The sequence below is a fragment of the Erythranthe guttata genome, chromosome 3, assembly GCF_056151865.1.
Source record: "Erythranthe guttata isolate IM_541 chromosome 3, IM_541, whole genome shotgun sequence".
Lineage (NCBI taxonomy): Eukaryota > Viridiplantae > Streptophyta > Magnoliopsida > Lamiales > Phrymaceae > Erythranthe > Erythranthe guttata.
The window spans coordinates 966,283-985,217 of record NC_142535.1 but is presented as its reverse complement, the minus strand read 5'-3'; the positions used below and the strand labels follow the sequence as shown (position 1 = coordinate 985,217).

The following is an 18,935-nucleotide window of genomic DNA, read 5'->3' as shown; positions in this document are numbered from 1 at the left end:
TTATAGCCACTTAAAATATAAAATGCATAATAATAATAATGATATTAAGTGTAATTTTCAGGAAAAATCAGATTTTTGAAATTATTTTCGGAAACTATAACCGGATCAAAAGTTGGAATATCATACTGATATGCCTAATTGGGCCAACCCAATGGGCCTACAATTTCTTTACCTACTGGGCTACGAGCCCAATATCGAAGACTAATATCACCGAGGCCCAAACACCTTCAAGTAAGGCTTGGGCCCAACAAAGCAAACCCAACCCAATAAACGACATATAAATAGAGGTTTTACTCATTTTATTAAGGTACGTCCTATTAACTGAGCAATACTATCAACTGTATTCTCTGGACTATTTCTATGATCAGCACGTCTGACTTGAGCGTCGGAGGGGTTTCCACCGGATCAACCCCCGGCGTAGTTCACGTGTGTTCATTTCGCAGGTACCTCAGGATCATCAAGTTGTCAAGCTACTGATCTGTTTTGCTCTCCCAGTTCGTTTTCTACACTACCCTAGGTGAGCTACATTTTAGCATCATCACATACATATTCTATTTCACATTAAAATAAAAAAAAAAAATTGGAGAAAATCGAAAATTGGAATATTCACAATATAATGAGTCAACCCATCGAAAATCGGAATTAATTTTTCATCTCAAAGTTCATAGCATCGTATTTACTATTCATCGTTTCAAATTAACAATCGTTTACGATATCGACGGATATATTAAAAAAGTTAAATGATACAAAAATATATTAAAATATGATGTCATTTGTTTCAACATAATATACATAATTAAAAATTATGAACCAAAAATTAAAAAAAATTAAAAGAAAATAATTCCTAGTGCAAGTAAGAAATATGCAATTTGTCTAATCATGAGATTGTTTGATCCTTATTTACATCTGGTGACCAATCAACAATCTTCATATACTGCTCTCAATAATTTTAACATTATTTCAAATATCACCAAATTAAGCATATAAATGTGGTATCTATTGATCTATCAAAATACCTAGCTTTCGTGTATCGATTTTCTGCAGAAGCAATTTAACCCTTCTTCGGTAGACGCATCTGCAATATTGTCGAATTAAATTTAGTTCAATGGAGGGAGAGAGAGAAGGAGAAAAAAAGCGCAGTAATAAAAGCGAATATAATTTACTTTCTTACCCGTGATCTCGTGTTCCTCCAGCCTCCTGAATCCTGAGTTGGTGAACTATATGCGAATTTCTCGAAGTCAGCGGGACCCACATTTTTCGCCTTGTTTGAGTCGAAATATGGAGATGAAACCTACAAATCAAGAAAAACAAGAAAATTCCCGTGTACGAAAAACGTAAGTGTTAGTTTGTGATTGATAAGGTAGTTATCCAATTATATTCGGAATGTTAAATCGTCTGAAAAGGTTTCTTCTAAGCAAACATAGTTTTAGTATTTTCACTGCATTTTAACTGTTTCGAAACGAAAACTAGAAAAAGAAAATTAGCTTACCTTTTCTTTCGGTCCTTCAAAACTTTTAATCTCTGTTTCAAAAATCTTAATCTCCAAGCGATCGAGATAAAATAATATCTGCATACACAATCATACAAGATATACAAGGGTGATTAGGAAGTAGTGTCACAACAGTTAATGCAAGAGATTAATTGTCTTGAATAACACAATTAACTCTAACCTTGTTTTGAAAGTTAATATTCGATGCATCAGTCGCAACAATCTGAACACCAAGACAATTATCCGATTCGACACAGAAAGGACAAAAGATAGAGTTGAAAACACATCCATCTTCTTTACACCAAATCCCCTGTCCAGAAGAACCTTCTCGAGCTGCTCCATAAACACGCTTATCCAACGATGATGTATCAGACACTAAAACATCAACACTTGCTTTATTCAAAGTCGCATTTTCCAAATTCTTTTGCTGTAGAGACATTAAATGAACTTTTGATGTTGAGCTTTTCGAGCACATAACAAATAAATCATTTTCGGGGAGGCCCAATGGATTTTTGCAACGTGAGCAGAATATTCGTAGCTTTTCGTCCATGTTATTAACACCAGAATGCCCATTTGATCCATCAGAATTTGCAGCCTTTGATGATGGAAAAGATTTAAATTTGCACTCTTCGGTTACGTGGGCTGCATCTGCAGTTGTTATTGAACTAACCGAAAAACTTACCCTATCAAGATCTTGAACCGCCGACAAAACTTTTCTCCTTTTCCAATCATTAGAATTGACACTCCACGGTGATTCTGCTTCAGGTTCGATACTCTCCGCTTTGGATCCGATTTCCATTTTAGGAGTGCCAATTGCCGAATACATGAAATTAGTTGGACTAGCATTTAAATTGTGGCGAGATCTTCGATGAAATGAAGAATGCTGAGGGAAAGCGGTGAACGGATTATTAGTCTGTGGAGTTGTGTAATCATGCTTTGAAACAAACCCGTGAGTTGCTTCAGGGGTTCTGCAGTTCATATCAGGTGTTTCTTTAACACTGGTGAGTTCAATATCATCTGGGAGAAAAGCCACTCGAGGTGTTGTGGAGCACCTGCATGTGGTGAAAAATTAGTTACATTATTAAATTATTACACAAGTACTATCTTCACAGGACTAGAGAATTACGAAAGTTTATTACATCTAATATGAAACTGAATATGGATATACTCTGGCTGAGAAGCTTGTCAAATGTTTAAAGTTACGGAATAAAAAACTTAATAGTATGGAAAAACAAAATGTACCTTGAGTCCTTCTCAGAATCACACTCTAGGTCAATGTACTCTGTGCAAACACTAGCGTCTTTATCATCTGTTAACGTAAACCCACTTCTTATTCGAGTAGACGGAGAATCATATTTTGCAACCGGAATCGATGGATGGGTCAAACCAGCAGCTTTTTCACCTACTAAGATAGGATTTGAATCTCCCTTTTTTTGGTAACTAGTAGATTTTGTTGTTTTATTATTATGTTTCTTCTTTGTCACATTTCCCTTATCCACAGGTTCGATGATTTCACACTCTTCCTTCTGATCTAGTGATGGATTTGCTGCTATGCCCGTATGAACCTGTATTCAGAAAAATTAGGGACAACAGTAAAATATTTTCATAATAGATCACATATTCGATTACGGCTCTATTCCAATACCTTGACATCTCTGAAAAACGATTTCAAGCCGTCAATGGATTCCTCAAAGCAGCTGTAGAGCCTAATCGACTTGCGCAGCCACTTTGATATATGTGCTCTATTTCTCTCTTTATGGAACCGCTCATCTGCGTGCAAAAAAGAACAAATTTGGGCAGATAGTTTCGAAATCCAATATAAAAGCTGAAAGAATATTAATCACGGACTATCTAAAACTTTTTGAAGAATCTGATCAGGAGTCAGCACACGATTGCAGAGCTGGGGTAGCCACAAAGTTGAATTTGTAATCACTTAAACACTGAGATGTTAGTTCAATTAGAACTTCACTTAATGGGTCGAAATAAATAGAAGAGAAATCCTTCAATTGGAATTGGACAAAAATACTTTGTACCAGAACAACATATGATATGACTTGAGTAAGTTCAATCTAATCTTTAGAATTGAGACAAGCAGAACTCAGACAATGTGTAACTTGTCTTGTTCCTTAAGAGAAAAATGGATCACAATTACCTAAGAAGATGATAGCTCCATAGTCATATCTGTGGCGTATGCAACGACCTACACAAAATTAAGGAAATAGATATCATGCTTAAGAAGAGCTGCAATTAAATGAGAATGAAATCTAAACAACCGAGAAAAGTGCAACTTAGGATGAAGAGTCGATTTCAGTTATGAATATGATGTGTAGTTTATTCTCAATAAAATGTAATGAAGGAGAGAGAGTAACAATAGCATTCTAAACTCAAGCTGGGAGCAAAAGAAACTGAAAAACCCTGTAATATTAAACTACCTGCAGCCTGGTTTAGAGCTCTGAAGGCTTGCTGACAGTACCACTCGTTCCCACTTAAGAGGTTTTTTGATGACTCGTGTACATCGTTAAACTTCTTTTTCTGTGCAACTTTAACGTCATATCTGCAATCAGTGATCAAGCGTCATAAATATGATTATATGAACACGGTACCTAATCATTAATTAATGAAGTAAAAGGAAAGAAGACCAATCTTACATGTTCGGAAAGGGAATCCCAACAATAACCTGAAATAGTTAAGGCATAACATTCGATAGAGTAGATCAATACACTAGTTTGCCCAGTTAATTCTCAATGTAGGAACAATGTTTATCATAGACTTGATAATGTCTGTTTAGCAAGATAATCATTAATCCCCACAGACTAAGAATAAAAAAAATTGAAGGATACAACAGCTCGAGCATTGTCATCTGAGAAGTCCATCCCTTCAGATACCTGCAAGCATTAAATCTCATTGGTTACTTGAGTGTAAAGTTAACAGAAGTAGCAATGCATCCGATATGACTTTTATGACATGATTGGAACTCGACTGAATGCAGCGATATTATGTAAACAATTTAACAACTATGTTTCAGCATGTTATCAAATAAGCTTCTATTAAATCTTGTAAGATCTCAAATTTTATGTGCACTTCTCCGCAAAATGTAGATAAACACATCAAGGTAACATTGATATTACATGAGGATGATGCATGTATTGCAGCCTAAGAAATATGCTTGCTCAAATACCAATTAGGTGGAATACGATATATACATTAAATTCCCATCCCGAAGTGAAAAGAAATAAAACAACTGAAAAGTGGCTTCTCAATAAGATTAAGAAAAAAAAAAAGATTTAAGTAAGGGAATATCCCGAATTACCTTGCCTCGACAAACAGCCAAAAAGGCAGCACCTTTTTTCTTAGTATCTTTTGTAGATTCCACTGAGTTGTCCTTTTTGAGTCCCAGCTTTTTACCCCGTGCTTTTTTTCCACTCACCTGCCTTGCGCCATGAGAAATCGTATTATAATAACCCTTTAAAACAGCCTCGAAAGACTCTTGACTGCTTCCTCTCGGTTCTATACCAAACAAAATCAGACAAAAGAAAAGGAAGAACAACAATTGATCAGTATGTTCAGGATCAAAAGACGAAGAAAAAAAGCAGTTATACATCATAATGCGTAAAAAGTAGAGATCCATTCTTGTAATTGTGTCCGCATTAAGGATATGAACCTTACCAACAAAAAGGGACTTTTGAGCATTTAGTCGAGACCATAAACCAGTTTCTTGCCACCGAGTGCTTACTTTATCCAGCAGCTTGTAGCTAGGAAAGAAAGCTAGGCAACCACCAGGAACGACCTTGCATATTTCCTCCAACGATGCACCAACGGAGTCCTTTAAAATAATTAAATACATAACAAAATGTCATATAACTCTAGGGAAGGAATTTCATTCAACTTCCGGTAATACATTAGAAGATGCATAAATCATAATACCTGGAAAGCATATTCATCTGAAGTCTTGTAACTTGCATTCAATGGATAGTTACCAGGACCATTGGAAATTGCAGCTGCCCATATCTATAGCAGATGGTGAAAAACTATTCTATTAAATATAGCAGTCCGATTTGAGCTGATATTATTAAAAAAAACACAACTTTTTGTACCTGTGAATCCACATCTACGACATGTGGAGCTTCTAGACAAGTGCCAAACTGAACCCCTAGTTCAGATGAGAAAGTATTCAGGGGTGATAGGGTCCTGTGATGATAAGAAAACAAAATTTTGTTGGTAGAAATGATGCAGTTAGCCAGTTACCATTGATATACACAGCTACAAAATTTTATCAGTATGTACTTAAGATTTCAGCAAAGATACAAGGTAGAAGAGCTCCACCAACAGAATTATTACTTCATTCAAATGAAATGCAAATAATAGATTTTTCGAAGAGATAACCGTTGAGTATCCATTTGTGGAACCCTATGGCACGGGATACCAAAACTCAATAAATCAAAACGAAATGTTAAAGAATTCAAACCATAAAACACACAATTTTGTGGAATGGTTAACAACAAACACAACCTCTATATAAATAAACCGAATGCAGCTAGATTACCCTGAAGTTAGAATCACGGATTGAGATGATTCAGCAATGCTTTTGAAAACAACAGCTGGATTGAGGCACCACAAGTTGAATGTGGTTGTCCAACCACCTGCAGCATTTCCTATACAACAATATCGGTAAGCGTTTCTTGAGCAGACAATCAAAAAATGAAGTTGCAAATAGGACAAGAGAACCTACTTTTCGGAACTCTATAAAGTGTAGACAAGATCTATAGAAGGTTTGGAACATATCATTTTATAGGAATAGTTCTCTCATTATTCCTCAAGAAATAACCCACCTTCATATCAAATATCTCAAACACACGTCCCACTCCCTTTGTCCCAATTTATGAATCCTATTATTCATTTTTCAATAGATCTCAAATAAAATTCGAATTCCTAAAAATGAAAATTTGTTTCCAAAAGTACCATCACAAATCATAGTCTCAAACTGAAGGCAATAATGTAAAGTTATACAACTTTCACTTTCCTCTTGCATTTAAAACTCTGCACTTTACCAAATGGGAGCTCTCATTTTGGGGTTGGAACTTGGAAGTGGTCAAATATTAACATAATCCTTTGACTCCGTGTTTTCCCATTTAATGAACTCGAGTAACTTTAAAAGAGTTTTTCTATAGCAAATTTGCATGGCCAGGTGCACTTGCCATTTAAAAGTTAAGGGGATAAAAAAATGATCACACTTACCTTCATCTTTCTTCACAAATCTTTGTAGTGCTAATTCATAGTCATTGGCATGGATGCCGTTCCCAGAGAAGAAATAACTGAGTGAAGAGAACAATCCTGTTGATAAACACAGTCCCGATTCAACAATATAAACTTCACTACAGTAGACACTTCAAGAATATAAATATGGACATACCTTCCAGTGTAGTTGCTGCGAGTCCACTTAAATGAGCAATATCTGGTTCAGCTTCTGAAGCAGCTTTGATTGCCTTCAGAGCAATTAAACCATCATAATGAGGGTGTAGATGGCCATAATAACGAGTAAGCGTATTGTATATATACTAACAAGATTTAACAAAAACTGCACATTATATTTGAACTACCTTTTTAGCACATTCTTGCAGGATCGGGAAACTCTGTAGTGATATATTAGCTTCCCTTAGCTCCGTTAAAGCCTTATTTCCAGTCCAACTGAGTTATCCGTAACAAACAAAAATAAAATAGGAAAGAATGAGAAAAGTTGAGAATTCTGTTTCGAAATACAACCATAAAATGATCCTTTTCAAAATGTGTTTGGCAAGGCCTAATTTTATGGGGACTTAACGTGTTTTGGGTGCGTAACTTTGTTTTTGATGTTTGAAATGAATTATATAAAGCAAATTCAGATTTCATAAAGCAAATTCAGATTTAAATGGAAGATTTTTACTTGAGATGGCTTTCGGTTTATAAGGAAGGAGATACCTTTACATGCCAAAAATAGGATACGACCAATTGCAATTCCTTGAATGTCTAATGGTTCCAAACACTAGATTTTGATTAGAAATTTAATTACACGTGAAAATCATATCCGAATTCCATTTATAATGATTCAAAACAAAAAAATAAATAGTATGACCATAAAATTGCAAAGCTTAAAATCATATATAGAAAATTTATTAGCTTACGATAAAGACACAAATAACCCAAATATTTCTATGTTCTCTTGCACCAAAATATTTGCAGCTTTTAGTTCATGTTACTGGATAAAGTAATGAGAAATATGTAGAACTAACAAAATGAGACCATTCACTATATTTAAAAATGACTAACCAATAGAAATATCGTTGAAATTCACGCTTTACTAGGGTATTTTTTCTGCTGCCAATCCAACTTAAGATGTCCTACACAATCAAAAGAATTCATTAACACCGGTGAAGATTAGGAATTCGGGACATAAATGGAAAACACGCAATTAGAATCAGTACATGTGTCATCTCAAACAACGGTTGGTAAGTCATGCCATCATTGAGGCTCAACTGCCCTAGTTCTGTCTGCAAATCTTCAAAAACACATAGCCACTGAGACAATATAACAGGTATTAACTAAATAAAATATGTGGATTTGCACTTACAGATCAAAACTTCTTCATCAAGATCAATACTACCAGCATCACGAGCTATATCTTCTATATTGCTGAACAGATTTAAGAAGCAAGGGATGGTGAGAAGAAATTACATTATCATTTAAACGGTCAGATACTTAAGTCTCAATTTTCAATTTAAATTAAGTTTGTTCAATCCAACACAAGACATTTAACGAGAATATATGTTCAGTGTCTGTTTCAGCAATCCATTGTTTTTACTCCATAAGAAGCACAAGAACAATGACCAGTTATTTTGTTTCTAAGAAAATGTTGTCATCCAAAATTATCATTTGGGGGACAAATAAATAGGCTAACATACTGTGCTTCGTCGAGAATGATAATGCTCCCACTAATATCAATTTCCATTGCAGCCCGGATGACTGGATTGATAATGTAGTTATATGGGCAAAAGACTAATTCTGATTCTTGTGCCATAGAACGTGCTGCAAAATACGAACAACCTGAAAATCGAAGTGCTCTTTCAGAGACGGCTAAATTACTAGGGAAAAACATAGTAAACTGAAAAGAAGCAAGATGGAACCACCTTTGACTACTTGCCCAACTTTGACAAGGTCTTCAATATCGTGAACCTCATGACAGCCTCCTTTTTGAAGAGAGGGATGAGATTTGACTTTATGAACATTCCTGACAAAGAACAACAACGATGAGGGCATTGATATTGCATGTGTTCAGGGTATAGTAGGCAGCAATATATCTAACGAAAATTAACTTACTTGAATTCTGGGCAGGTATCTTCTTTATTCTTCAAAAGCAACTTGCTGAAATTTAAAATCTTTGTCAGCGTAAAAAACAAATACAAGGAGGTTTATGTTTCAAAAAGAAAAGAAGAACCATTGCTCATCAACTTTATCTTCACCACGTAAGTATGGATTTGTACAATAATGTTTCCTTGATCCCTGAATGAACACACAAAAGAAATAAGCAAACAAAATACCATTTGAAACAAGTAGATTCTGATTGAATTAAATAACGAATAACGTTCAGTCATACAGCCAACCAGGCAAAAGAGGAAAGAATTGAACTACAATCCTTGAATTTGTGAAATTTCTTGCATCCGTACAAATATTTCAAAAACCAGATTTATGCATGACTTACAATTCCTATATCTGTTCCAAAATTTTGACTGTAGTCTACATCCAAATATTCATAATGTTGCAAGTTGTTTTCATATGCTTCCTTTTAATTACTTTGAGAAAGCAATAGTTCATTGGAATGCATCAGACAGAAAAACACATCCCACATCACACCTGAATATAAACATTCATTTCCTTTTTGCTGTTTTACCTGTTCATTTTTTTAGTGTCCCTTTACATTATAGAGCATAAGAAAGGAGATTGAATAGCACAAAGATGTGTGACAAAATATTTCCATCATGTTTACTTATAACTAAATGGAAAGATGACTAAGATATATTTCAGAAGCAATGACCAGATAAATTGCTTAATTATTTACTTAGTTACTCCTGCAGTTCAAGTATCAAGCATATCCAGGTTCACAAAACATGATTTGATCCCCAACCTTCATGCCACGACTTCTCAACTAATACTAAACCTAAGAACTAAGTTAAAACCGTAACTATACCAACAAAGCAACAAGATTTTCCCTTCAAGCTACATTATTTCATGAAAATGTCGGAAACAACAGAATATCTAAATATCATTTTCTATTCTTGTGGGTATATCCCGGACCAATGTTGTAAACTATTTCACAGTTTACACGTAGATGACGCATTCTTAAACATTCCAGCCAGGTAGTTTCTGAATTCTGACTATGCTCGTTAACTGTAAAGTAAGTCATATTGGAGGGAAACATCAACACTGAAATGCTGGAAATTAGATCTCGGCTCGTGACAATGAAGAACTCAAATAAACATGAAATAGTAAACGCACGACATAATTTTAAGATGGTAAAAACCTACCAAAACTGCCATGGGAACCCGGTAAGAGGTTTTCTTGTACTCTCGAATCACTTGACTGATTTGTGAATGAGTCCGCCTAGTAAAACGAAACTAACCACATTAATCGAAAACCATTATACCGTGAAATGTTTAGGTCATTGATACTTTGATATCCCAATGTCGAAATAATCTGGCGGCAGATGCATGTAAATTACTTTCCAAAATCCATCCAACAAATACAATGCTGGAGTAAATGAAACTTACGACGAATAAAAGATGGTCGGAGCCAATTTTTGCTTCTCCTTTTTACCACTGGTGGTTGCAGGTGGAGGTATTGATGGATTCCCTAACGAAAAATTACAAATTAATCAAACAAACACAATCATTTTTTTCCCCTTTACAACAAACAGAATCTAAACAAAACTATACCCATTATCCAACTATCATTCTATTTTTATCATTCGCTTCGAATTCAAATACGAAATACCTGATGGCTGAGTCTCGGGAATGAAACCACCGCCATGATTAATCGGGTCCGTGACCGCCTCGGGATTAGGCTTAAAGCTCGAATGGTTTAGGTTCCCGCGAATATTCTTCGACTTCTGATTCTGCTGCCAAGCTATGGTGGAGCAGAGCAGCGATAGCGATTTCCCTGTTCCAGTAGGGGACTCTAGCAGCGCGTGGCAGTGACCGTCCCTCTGAGAGCGATCGAGTGTCGATATCACTCGGTTCATAAACGCCAATTGAGTTCCGTACGGCTGGTACGGAAACTCCACCGGAATTCCCCCAATATGGATTGTGTTCTTTGAACTGCGGCTGGAATTGGGGACAATTTTAGGGTTAGGGTTTGCAAACGGCGCCGGCGAAGGGGGTACAGGGGAATCGGAGTCCGCCATTTTCACGAACTGAAGGTGTTCGTGTGTGAGGGTGAGGGTTTTGGTGTGTGTGTGTGTGTGTGTTTTTGCTTCTGCTTCTGCAGCCTGTTAATTTTCTGAGTGTGGTTTTAGCGGGCATTTTACACGCTGATGTGGCGGGAAAATGTTCCTAAAATTCACTTTTGAAATTCTTTTTTTCTTTTTTCTATTTTGTAATAATTTCATATCCGTGTATTATGTACTTACAGTTAAACCTTTATAAATTAATACAGTCGTATTGATAATAAAAAATTAATACAGTCGTGACCAGTAAAATTCTATTAATTTAAAAAATATTAAATTATTGAACAACTAATTTAATAAGTTTTCACCAAGATCGAATTGGAAGAAATTAATATTTAAACGAGCTTATTAATTTATGAAGTATTAATTTATTAAAATTCTAGTCATAATGGTACATGTTTTCGACTTTGGTGCTATTTGCTTTGTTATTTTGAACTTTTTTTTACTGAAATGCTATTCATAGTGCGGTTTTTACCGGCTTGCAGTGCGATTTATTTCATTTGTAACTTTCCTAAAAAAAAACCAAATTCGCCCGCTATTTCGTGTATTATTACACGAAATCCACTCCATAATTTCGTGTCTTTTCACACGAAATATAAGTGTTTATTGTTATAGAACACGAAGGACGAAACTGTTAGATTAAAAAAAATCGTGCATTTCGTGTAAACGTACACGAAATGGAAGACCATATTTCGTGGAGTTTTCTACGAAATGGAAGACCATATTTCGTAGAGTTTTCCACGAAATATGAAGTGACATTTCGTGAAATTAAGTACGAAATAACTAATTGATTTATTTTTTAATTAACCAATTTATTTCAGACACTCAAATTGACATAAAAATTCAAATACAAATACAAATTGAACTAGAATTCAAATACAACTACAAATTGATCTAAATTTCAAATACAAAATTGACCTAAAAATTCAAATACAAATACAAATTGAACTAGAATTCAAATACAACTACAAATTGAACTAGAATTCAAATACAACTACAAATACAAATTCAACTAGATTTGAGATACAACTACAAATTGAACTACCGACCAGACTTTAATTGTTCGTACAAGAGTAGTCGGGGTTTGTACGTTTTGAGTAAGTGCCTCAAGTTTTTAGCTCTATGGTGTACCCATGCCGGATGGATTGGTGGTAGTGGACTATTTGCGACCAAATTAACAAACATGAAATGATTGTTGTGCAATGTCACAACAATCATACATGATAAGTGACCACTGCCAAACATAGGAAGGTAAGTCATACTCCCTACTTGAGTCAAAAGTACCACTAATGCACTGTATCTGGTAGCAACGGCCAATCCCATTTCATTCATGTCCATCCAATAAGCTTGTGGACAAGGCCCTGAGGTCCAGTCACACTTGCGTATGACCTCAACGTATCCGGTACTGCCAAACATCGCCGTGTAGACACTAGCATGCTCGTATAACTCAATAAGCAACTCCCCTCTCACTTGCGGCCATCTTTCTTGATCCCCGTACACGGCTTGAGCAACGCACCGGTACCCACAGTTGCCATCCGCCATCACGTTAACATAATCTTGAATAAGACGGACCATAAATCTGGGCACGAAAGAATAAAAGTCGATTCCTTCATGTGCAGGTATTGTAGGGGCAGCAGATTCTTGTGTGGGAATACGAGAACCACGACCTTTCATCTTCGATTGAGGCGTTCCATCAGTGCTTCTCTCAACCTTTGTTTTAGGAATCTTTGCACCAGATGAGGTTTGGCGACCCTTGGAACCACAAGACGACTTAATTGTCTCCTCATCAATATGATACTGCCATCCAGAAGGGTCTCTCTTTGTCGAGTTATTCTTTGGTCGTCCTTTGGTCTTAACAAATGATGGCTCGGACAGATGCGACGTAGACGGATAAACGATACCACGCAATGAGGCCACGGCATTTATCTTACTCGTGTAATTCATCTTCTTCAAATTGCAATTCAGGTCATCAATCTGTCTATCCACAATCTCCTCGCGGTTTACTTGATACTCAGGTAGCTCCGAAGGCTCAACTGCCATGGTACTCCAGAATGGATGCAAGTCTGAAATGACGAACGTGTCATTATCTTCCATTTTCTGCACAATTTTGCACGCGCATGGGAGCCCATGAGTATTCCAAAGATAGTGTGTGCAAATACTCGGATCTTGCATCGCCGGGGACTCCATCTCTTCATCCAATTTCTCTAATGCCAGATGCGTAACATAACAAATCAAACCCTGAAAACACGGCCATGCTGCAGTATGCTTCCTTATCTTGGATGATAATGAAAAATCGCACTTCAGCTCACTAATTTGGATATAAACTTGGTCCCGAAGTTTGCCTTGCACGTTATCCAGACCACCGGTCGAAGCATTTAACCAACCCTTCGCTGAAGAATGAGCGCTCTCCACCCTATTCAATTACAACAACAATCAGAGCATACAACGACAATCAAATTACAAAATAAATATTATTTTTATATAATATCTTTTATCATTTAAATAACTAAAACATGTAATACCTGTTGGTGCTCGTGTTGCCAAAATGATACACATTGCGAGTATAGGCTCGAACAAACTTCTCCTTGTATATCAACCACGTATCATTCAAATACTGTATCAGCCTAGGATACCCTGCATACCGTTCAACAATTTCATTGTAATTGTAATGATACTCTTCTTCGGTTTCTGATTTCACCAGCTTAGCCCACAGCACACGTCGGAATATTAGACCTTGGTCCTTGTTGCCTCCCATAAATTTCGTCGCATTTGCCTCAACATTTCTGTTTATATGGAATATACACAACATATGATACGAAAATGGGAAGACATTTGGCAGTGCTTTCAAAAGACCCAACTCTCTGTCTGTCAAGATCGCATCAGGTTCGACACCATCTAGCAACTCTTTCAAACAATTCAAAGTCCACTCGTAGGTGTCTGCATCTTCATGCGACATAAATGCAACAGCAATTGTATAATTCCTCCCAACTGGAGTTATCCCAATTATTTCCAAAAGAGGCATTCCATACCTACAACAATGTTGTTTTTACATATTTAAACAATACAAGACATTAAAACACAATAATCATAATTTGAACAATCGTAATTTTTACTTACTTATTGGTTTTGTATGTGCAGTCCATCAATATAACATACGGGAACAACCGTAATAACTTAATAGATTCGGGACATGCAAACATAATATCTGTAATCGTGTTGCTCGTTTCACTATCGACGCGATGCCAATATCGATACTCGCCTTTTTGAAAGTTATGCATCATAAACTGAATAACAGTCATGCCCTCCATTTCCTCAGATTTAATCTTGGCCAACTCATTGTAAACATGCTTCATAGAGGTTTGTATCGTCGGATCATCTTTTCTCAGTCTATCCATGATCAGCATTGGCTTCACGTGAGAATTTCGCAATTCTTTAATTCTTGCTTTCTGTTGTGGAGTTATACGACTAGTCGTACCTTGTCCGTGAGGAAACAAAGTCGGACGATGACTATGCCTGCCATCGCTGACAGTCAACCGCCATAATTCATCAAACCTTGACCTTTTGCCAATCAATTTGAACGGACAACCACATTTTTTTGTTCCTGAGTTTCTAGGATCTTCCACATCGATATTCGTTTGTCGGCCATGTCCGTATTTGTCACACGTCATGTACTGTGCATTCTCCCTTCTAGACTGACAAATCAAACGGTGACAATGACTAACTGCAGTTTCTTTCGCCCAGTTGATTAATTCTTCCCTACTGCCGAACACAATATCAACTTGGAAGAAGTGAGAGAAATCTTCATATTCCTTTTTATCCAAAACCGAGGGATCAAAATACAAATTGTCGTCATATGGCTGCGTAAATACAAAAAAAAGGTTAGATACTTGCACAAAAAAAATTAATAACAATACTAGGTATTTCGTGTAAAATTACACGAAGTATATGCATACATTTCGTGTACAATTACACGAAGTATATGCATACATTTCGTATAGTACTGCACGAAATGAATAACAAAACAGTTTTACTGATATTTCGTGTGGCTTTACACGAAATAATAGGTATAATTTCGTAGTATTGTACACGAAATGACTGGAAAACACGAATAAAGTGTTCATTTCGTGCAAAACACCACGAAATGACTTGAATAATTTCGTGATATTCTACACGAAACGACTGAAAATCGAAAAAAATCACACTAAAACGTATTTTTTTACCTCATTTACGGGATCGATGTTGGCCATCTTGATAATCGTTGGGTTTTAACTGATTTCTACGAAAACAAATCACGATCTACGAAAGTCGAAATATTTGGAGGTTGAGAGGATTTTGTAAAAGGTTAAAGTGTTTTTTGACAAATGAATTATTTCGCACTGTAACTGGAAAAAACCGCACTGATAATAGCAAGCCCCTTTTTTTATGGTGAAATTTTATCATACACGGATTCCTTTTTTAACAAGTGAAGGTTGAGATGATGATAACTGGATTTTATGTCAATTCAATTGTGTCATGTAGAGAATATGATTCCTTAGGCGAAAATGCTATTTGCGGTTACAAAATTGCTATTCGCGGTTTATAACAAAACCCCCCAAAACTTTTAAAAATATCAAAAAAACCCCCAAAACTGCAAATAGCAAAAAAAAAAAATCGAAAATTCGAAATCAAGCTTGAAGAGGGGTTGGACTTCGATTTTTTGATGTAATTTCGACTCTTTTATGTGTAACATGCATTGGGTAGGTCGATTACGGAACCAATTTCATGTTAAAAAGCCCTACAAATCAATTTGTAGGGCTTTTTTTTCGCAGGCGTTCGTACACGCCTTGGGCGTTCGAACATTTAAAAAAAAAAAAAAAATTTTTTTGCACTCGACGCCCAACTTGAGCGCCCAAATGCAGCTTGCACGCCCAACTTGGGCGTGCACTGCATGAATGGGCGCCCCAGTTGGGCGTTTACGCGTTTTGGGGGGTGTTTTTGGATTTTTTTGGAAAGTTTAGGGGTTTTAGTGAAATAAAGTGTTTTTTTGGGGGGTTTTGTTAGAAACCGCAAATAGCAATTTTCAAACCGCAAAAAGCAATTCCCTTCATTATGTAATATAGAGCTAATAGCACATATACCCAGTGTTATTTTCAATTGGTGAAAAATATATCGTGTTAAAAATATTAGCAAATAACCTCATATATTGTATTTTTCAGAGCACACCAGCCCCTATTTCGAAATTGATTTTTGACTTATATGAGATGATTGAACTACCCTTACAAAAATAATGTTAAAAAAAAAAACAAAAAAGAAAACATAACAAAATGCAAATAACAATTGCAACAAAACGCAAATAACAATTGCAAGTTGCAACAAAACCCACCCCAAGGTCTTCTTCTCCAATCTAGGTCCCTCTTCTCCAACACTGAAAAAAATAATGTTGATTCTTCAATGTTCATGCCTCGCATCTTGCCACAGTCAAATCTCAAGTAAAGGTGGCTAACGGGGGAGATAGATAGGTGGGGCGGTGGATTTTGAAAATTTGGCGGTGGAGGGTCTAGGTGTCTATGGCGAGAAGAGAGAGGAGGCGGGTGGTGGAAGAAAGGGGTAGCGGCGGCGGCATGAAAAGGTGATTGCCGGAGCCCGGAGGTGGCATTGTGAGTTTGGTGGTGGTGGTGATTTTAATGGAAAGAAGAAGAATTTTGGGAAAGGCATGTTCTTTCTCTCTGTTTGGAGCCGGCAGTTTGACGAGGTGATTGCCGGTGGTGGCATAGGCGGTACTACAAGGGGGAGGGGGGGCAGTTGACCCCCCAAGAAAAAAAAAAATTTTTTTTAGCTATTTTGGCATTATATTTTTTGAATATTACTTTTGGCCCCTCCAAATGTTTAGCTATCATATATTCCTACATGCACAATTCGCGCGTGCATTATACAATGAGGTGTTAGGGATTTTTTTTGGCTTTGACTTATTTTCATAGGGGAGTCATTGCTAATTGTTTCAACATCATGGTGTTTTTAGCAATTTGAGATTTCACAGGGGTAGATTTTGCAAAGAAACCCGGTAATATATGATATTCAACTCTCCCGATGCTAATATTTTACTCGATTTTCAGTTTTTTTTTATAATTATGTGGGGTCAATGAATTCTGTGTAAAAAAAATATAAATTACCTGAAAATTAGGATAATCTACGTCCATTTTGATTACTGTTGCTTCCGAGTTGATAAAATTCGGAAAAAAATAACAATTTACCAGATAATATTGAAACTGTAAGAGTTTTTGGAATTATGTTGGAAAACATTATGCAAAATATCAAAAGTTATTCTGCATCTATCAAATAATAAGAAAGGGTATAAATGGGAACTTTTTGTAATTAAAAATTAGGATAAATTACGGAAAACCACCCTAAACTTAGGTAAATTAACGAAAAATGCCCCCACCATCTATCCATAATTACTAAAAATCCCCTCTAACTAACTATTAACCGAGTTTTTAAATAGAAAATGTGTAAAGTTCATTATACCCTTCGGTTAAATACGCGAAAAATAAAAGAAAAAAGTCTTAAATATGTAAAGTCTACATCAGGAGCTCGAGCAAGGCCATGAATTTTATGCACAACTTCATTAATAATATCTTCGACAAATTGATGCAGATGGTACAATCGGCATTTTTTTTTTTTGCAAATATTCCCTCGAATCAAGAAGATTTTGTGAAACTTCACACTGTAGGGGGGTTTTGTGTAAGGCATAAACAAATGTCAGGAGGATTTTGGTAATTACGAATAAGTGGAGTATTTTTTGTTATTTAGCCTAAGATCAGGGGGATTTTCCTAATTTATCCTAAAAATTAATTCGTTTTCATAAACACTTTGGGGATGTTTGGTTATGTTTCCAATGGGATTTTCTAGTTTTCAAAATTTCTGATGGAAAAAGTAGTTTATTGGTTTTTGTGTGGAAAATGGGAATATGTTTGGATGAAAAAATGTTTTTAGTTTTGTATAGGTATAGAAATCAGAATATGTTTGGTTATGGTGTGTTTTCTCTACGAAAGTACGTGCAAAAGTATAATATTATTATTATTATTATTATTATTATTATTATTATTATTATTATTATTATTATTATTATTATTATTATTATTATTATTATTATTATTATTATTATTATTATTATTATTATTATTATTATTATTATTATTATTATTATTATTATTATTATTATTATTATTATTATTATTATTATTATTATTATTACTATTATTATTATTATTATTATTATTAGGGTAAATTACAAACACCCCCTGAGGTATGACCAAATTACAAAAACACCCCTCTTGTTTGGATAATTACAACCACCCCCCTCAACTCATCAAATTTAGTGGAATCTTCGAGATTATATGGAATATTATCACTTTTGTACCCGTTTTATCCCATTCAAACCCTACATTATCAAGCAAGATGACCATAATATGTGATTTTTAGCTTGTATATATCAGTTTGTGGTGCATCGAAAACTGTATTTTTTACACAAAGAGTACAAACTAAAGCACATTTCACGGAATCTAGATGACTATGTTGAATATGGCAACATAAAGGTAAGAAAAAATCATAGTTGAGGGGGTAGATGTAATTATCCAAACAAGAGGGGGGTTTTTGTAATTTAACCATACCTCAGGGGGTGTTTGTAATTTACCCTTATTATTATTATTATTATTATTATTATTATTATTATTATTATTATTATTATTATTATTATTATTATTATTATTATTATTATTATTATTATTATTATTATTATTATTATTATTATTATTATTATTATGATTATTATTATTATTATTATTATTATTATTATTATTATTATTATTATTATTATGATTATTATGATTATTATTATTATTATTATTATTATTATTATTATTATTATTATTATTATTATTAATTATTATTATTATTATTATTATTAATTATTATTATTATTATTATTATTATTATTAT

The 18,935-nt window shown here is 35.0% G+C and overlaps 2 protein-coding genes across 4 annotated transcripts; both read right to left on the bottom strand.

The window, feature by feature from the left end:
* Positions 1 to 729: 729 nt before the first annotated feature.
* LOC105951068 (RAD3-like DNA-binding helicase protein) lies at positions 730 to 11,082 on the bottom strand. Of its 3 annotated transcripts, none has more exons than XM_012974461.2 (28): positions 10,511 to 11,082; positions 10,288 to 10,369; positions 10,045 to 10,120; positions 8,958 to 9,022; positions 8,840 to 8,884; positions 8,650 to 8,750; positions 8,425 to 8,566; positions 8,094 to 8,155; positions 7,948 to 8,021; positions 7,793 to 7,863; positions 7,087 to 7,174; positions 6,900 to 6,972; positions 6,725 to 6,820; positions 6,033 to 6,141; positions 5,584 to 5,677; positions 5,414 to 5,497; positions 5,156 to 5,312; positions 4,800 to 4,996; positions 4,330 to 4,374; positions 4,138 to 4,166; positions 3,922 to 4,043; positions 3,642 to 3,689; positions 3,135 to 3,259; positions 2,732 to 3,054; positions 1,671 to 2,541; positions 1,490 to 1,567; positions 1,172 to 1,291; positions 730 to 1,075 (listed from the first exon to the last, which is right to left on the bottom strand). In XM_012974461.2, exons 1-28 carry the CDS (start codon positions 10,917 to 10,919, stop codon positions 1,052 to 1,054), a joined length of 3,810 nt encoding a protein of 1,269 aa, XP_012829915.2. In that variant the 5' UTR covers positions 10,920 to 11,082; the 3' UTR covers positions 730 to 1,051. The 3 variants fall into 3 exon arrangements, with proteins under 3 accessions (XP_012829915.2, XP_012829916.2, XP_088671477.1); XM_012974462.2 differs by having other exon boundaries at positions 5,198 to 5,312; XM_088815351.1 differs by having other exon boundaries at positions 6,033 to 6,129.
* Positions 11,083 to 12,002: 920 nt separating this feature from the next.
* On the bottom strand, positions 12,003 to 15,208 carry LOC105962634 (PKS-NRPS hybrid synthetase cheA-like). The gene is made up of 4 exons (XM_088815992.1): positions 15,182 to 15,208; positions 14,079 to 14,818; positions 13,484 to 13,990; positions 12,003 to 13,374 (listed from the first exon to the last, which is right to left on the bottom strand). The coding sequence occupies exons 1-4, from the start codon at positions 15,206 to 15,208 to the stop codon at positions 12,003 to 12,005; spliced, it is 2,646 nt and encodes an 881-aa protein (XP_088672118.1).
* Positions 15,209 to 18,935: the final 3,727 nt, after the last annotated feature.

Excerpts from the sequence above, each read along its gene's own strand:
- LOC105962634 (XM_088815992.1), bottom strand. The coding sequence starts at position 15,208 with ATGGCCAACATCGATCCCGTAAATGAG. Across the intron at positions 13,991-14,078 it reads TGCACATACAAAACCAATAA|GTATGGAATGCCTCTTTTGG; the intron begins GTAAGTAAAAAT and ends ACATTGTTGTAG. Across the intron at positions 13,375-13,483 it reads GGCAACACGAGCACCAACAG|GGTGGAGAGCGCTCATTCTT; the intron begins GTATTACATGTT and ends GTAATTGAATAG.
- LOC105951068 (XM_012974461.2), bottom strand. The coding sequence starts at position 10,919 with ATGGCGGACTCCGATTCCCCTGTACCCCCTTCGCCGGCGCCGTTTGCA. Across the intron at positions 7,175-7,792 it reads TTTCAACGATATTTCTATTG|TTGGACTGGAAATAAGGCTT; the intron begins GTTAGTCATTTT and ends CGGATAACTCAG. Across the intron at positions 1,568-1,670 it reads ATATTAACTTTCAAAACAAG|ATATTATTTTATCTCGATCG; the intron begins GTTAGAGTTAAT and ends TTGTGTATGCAG.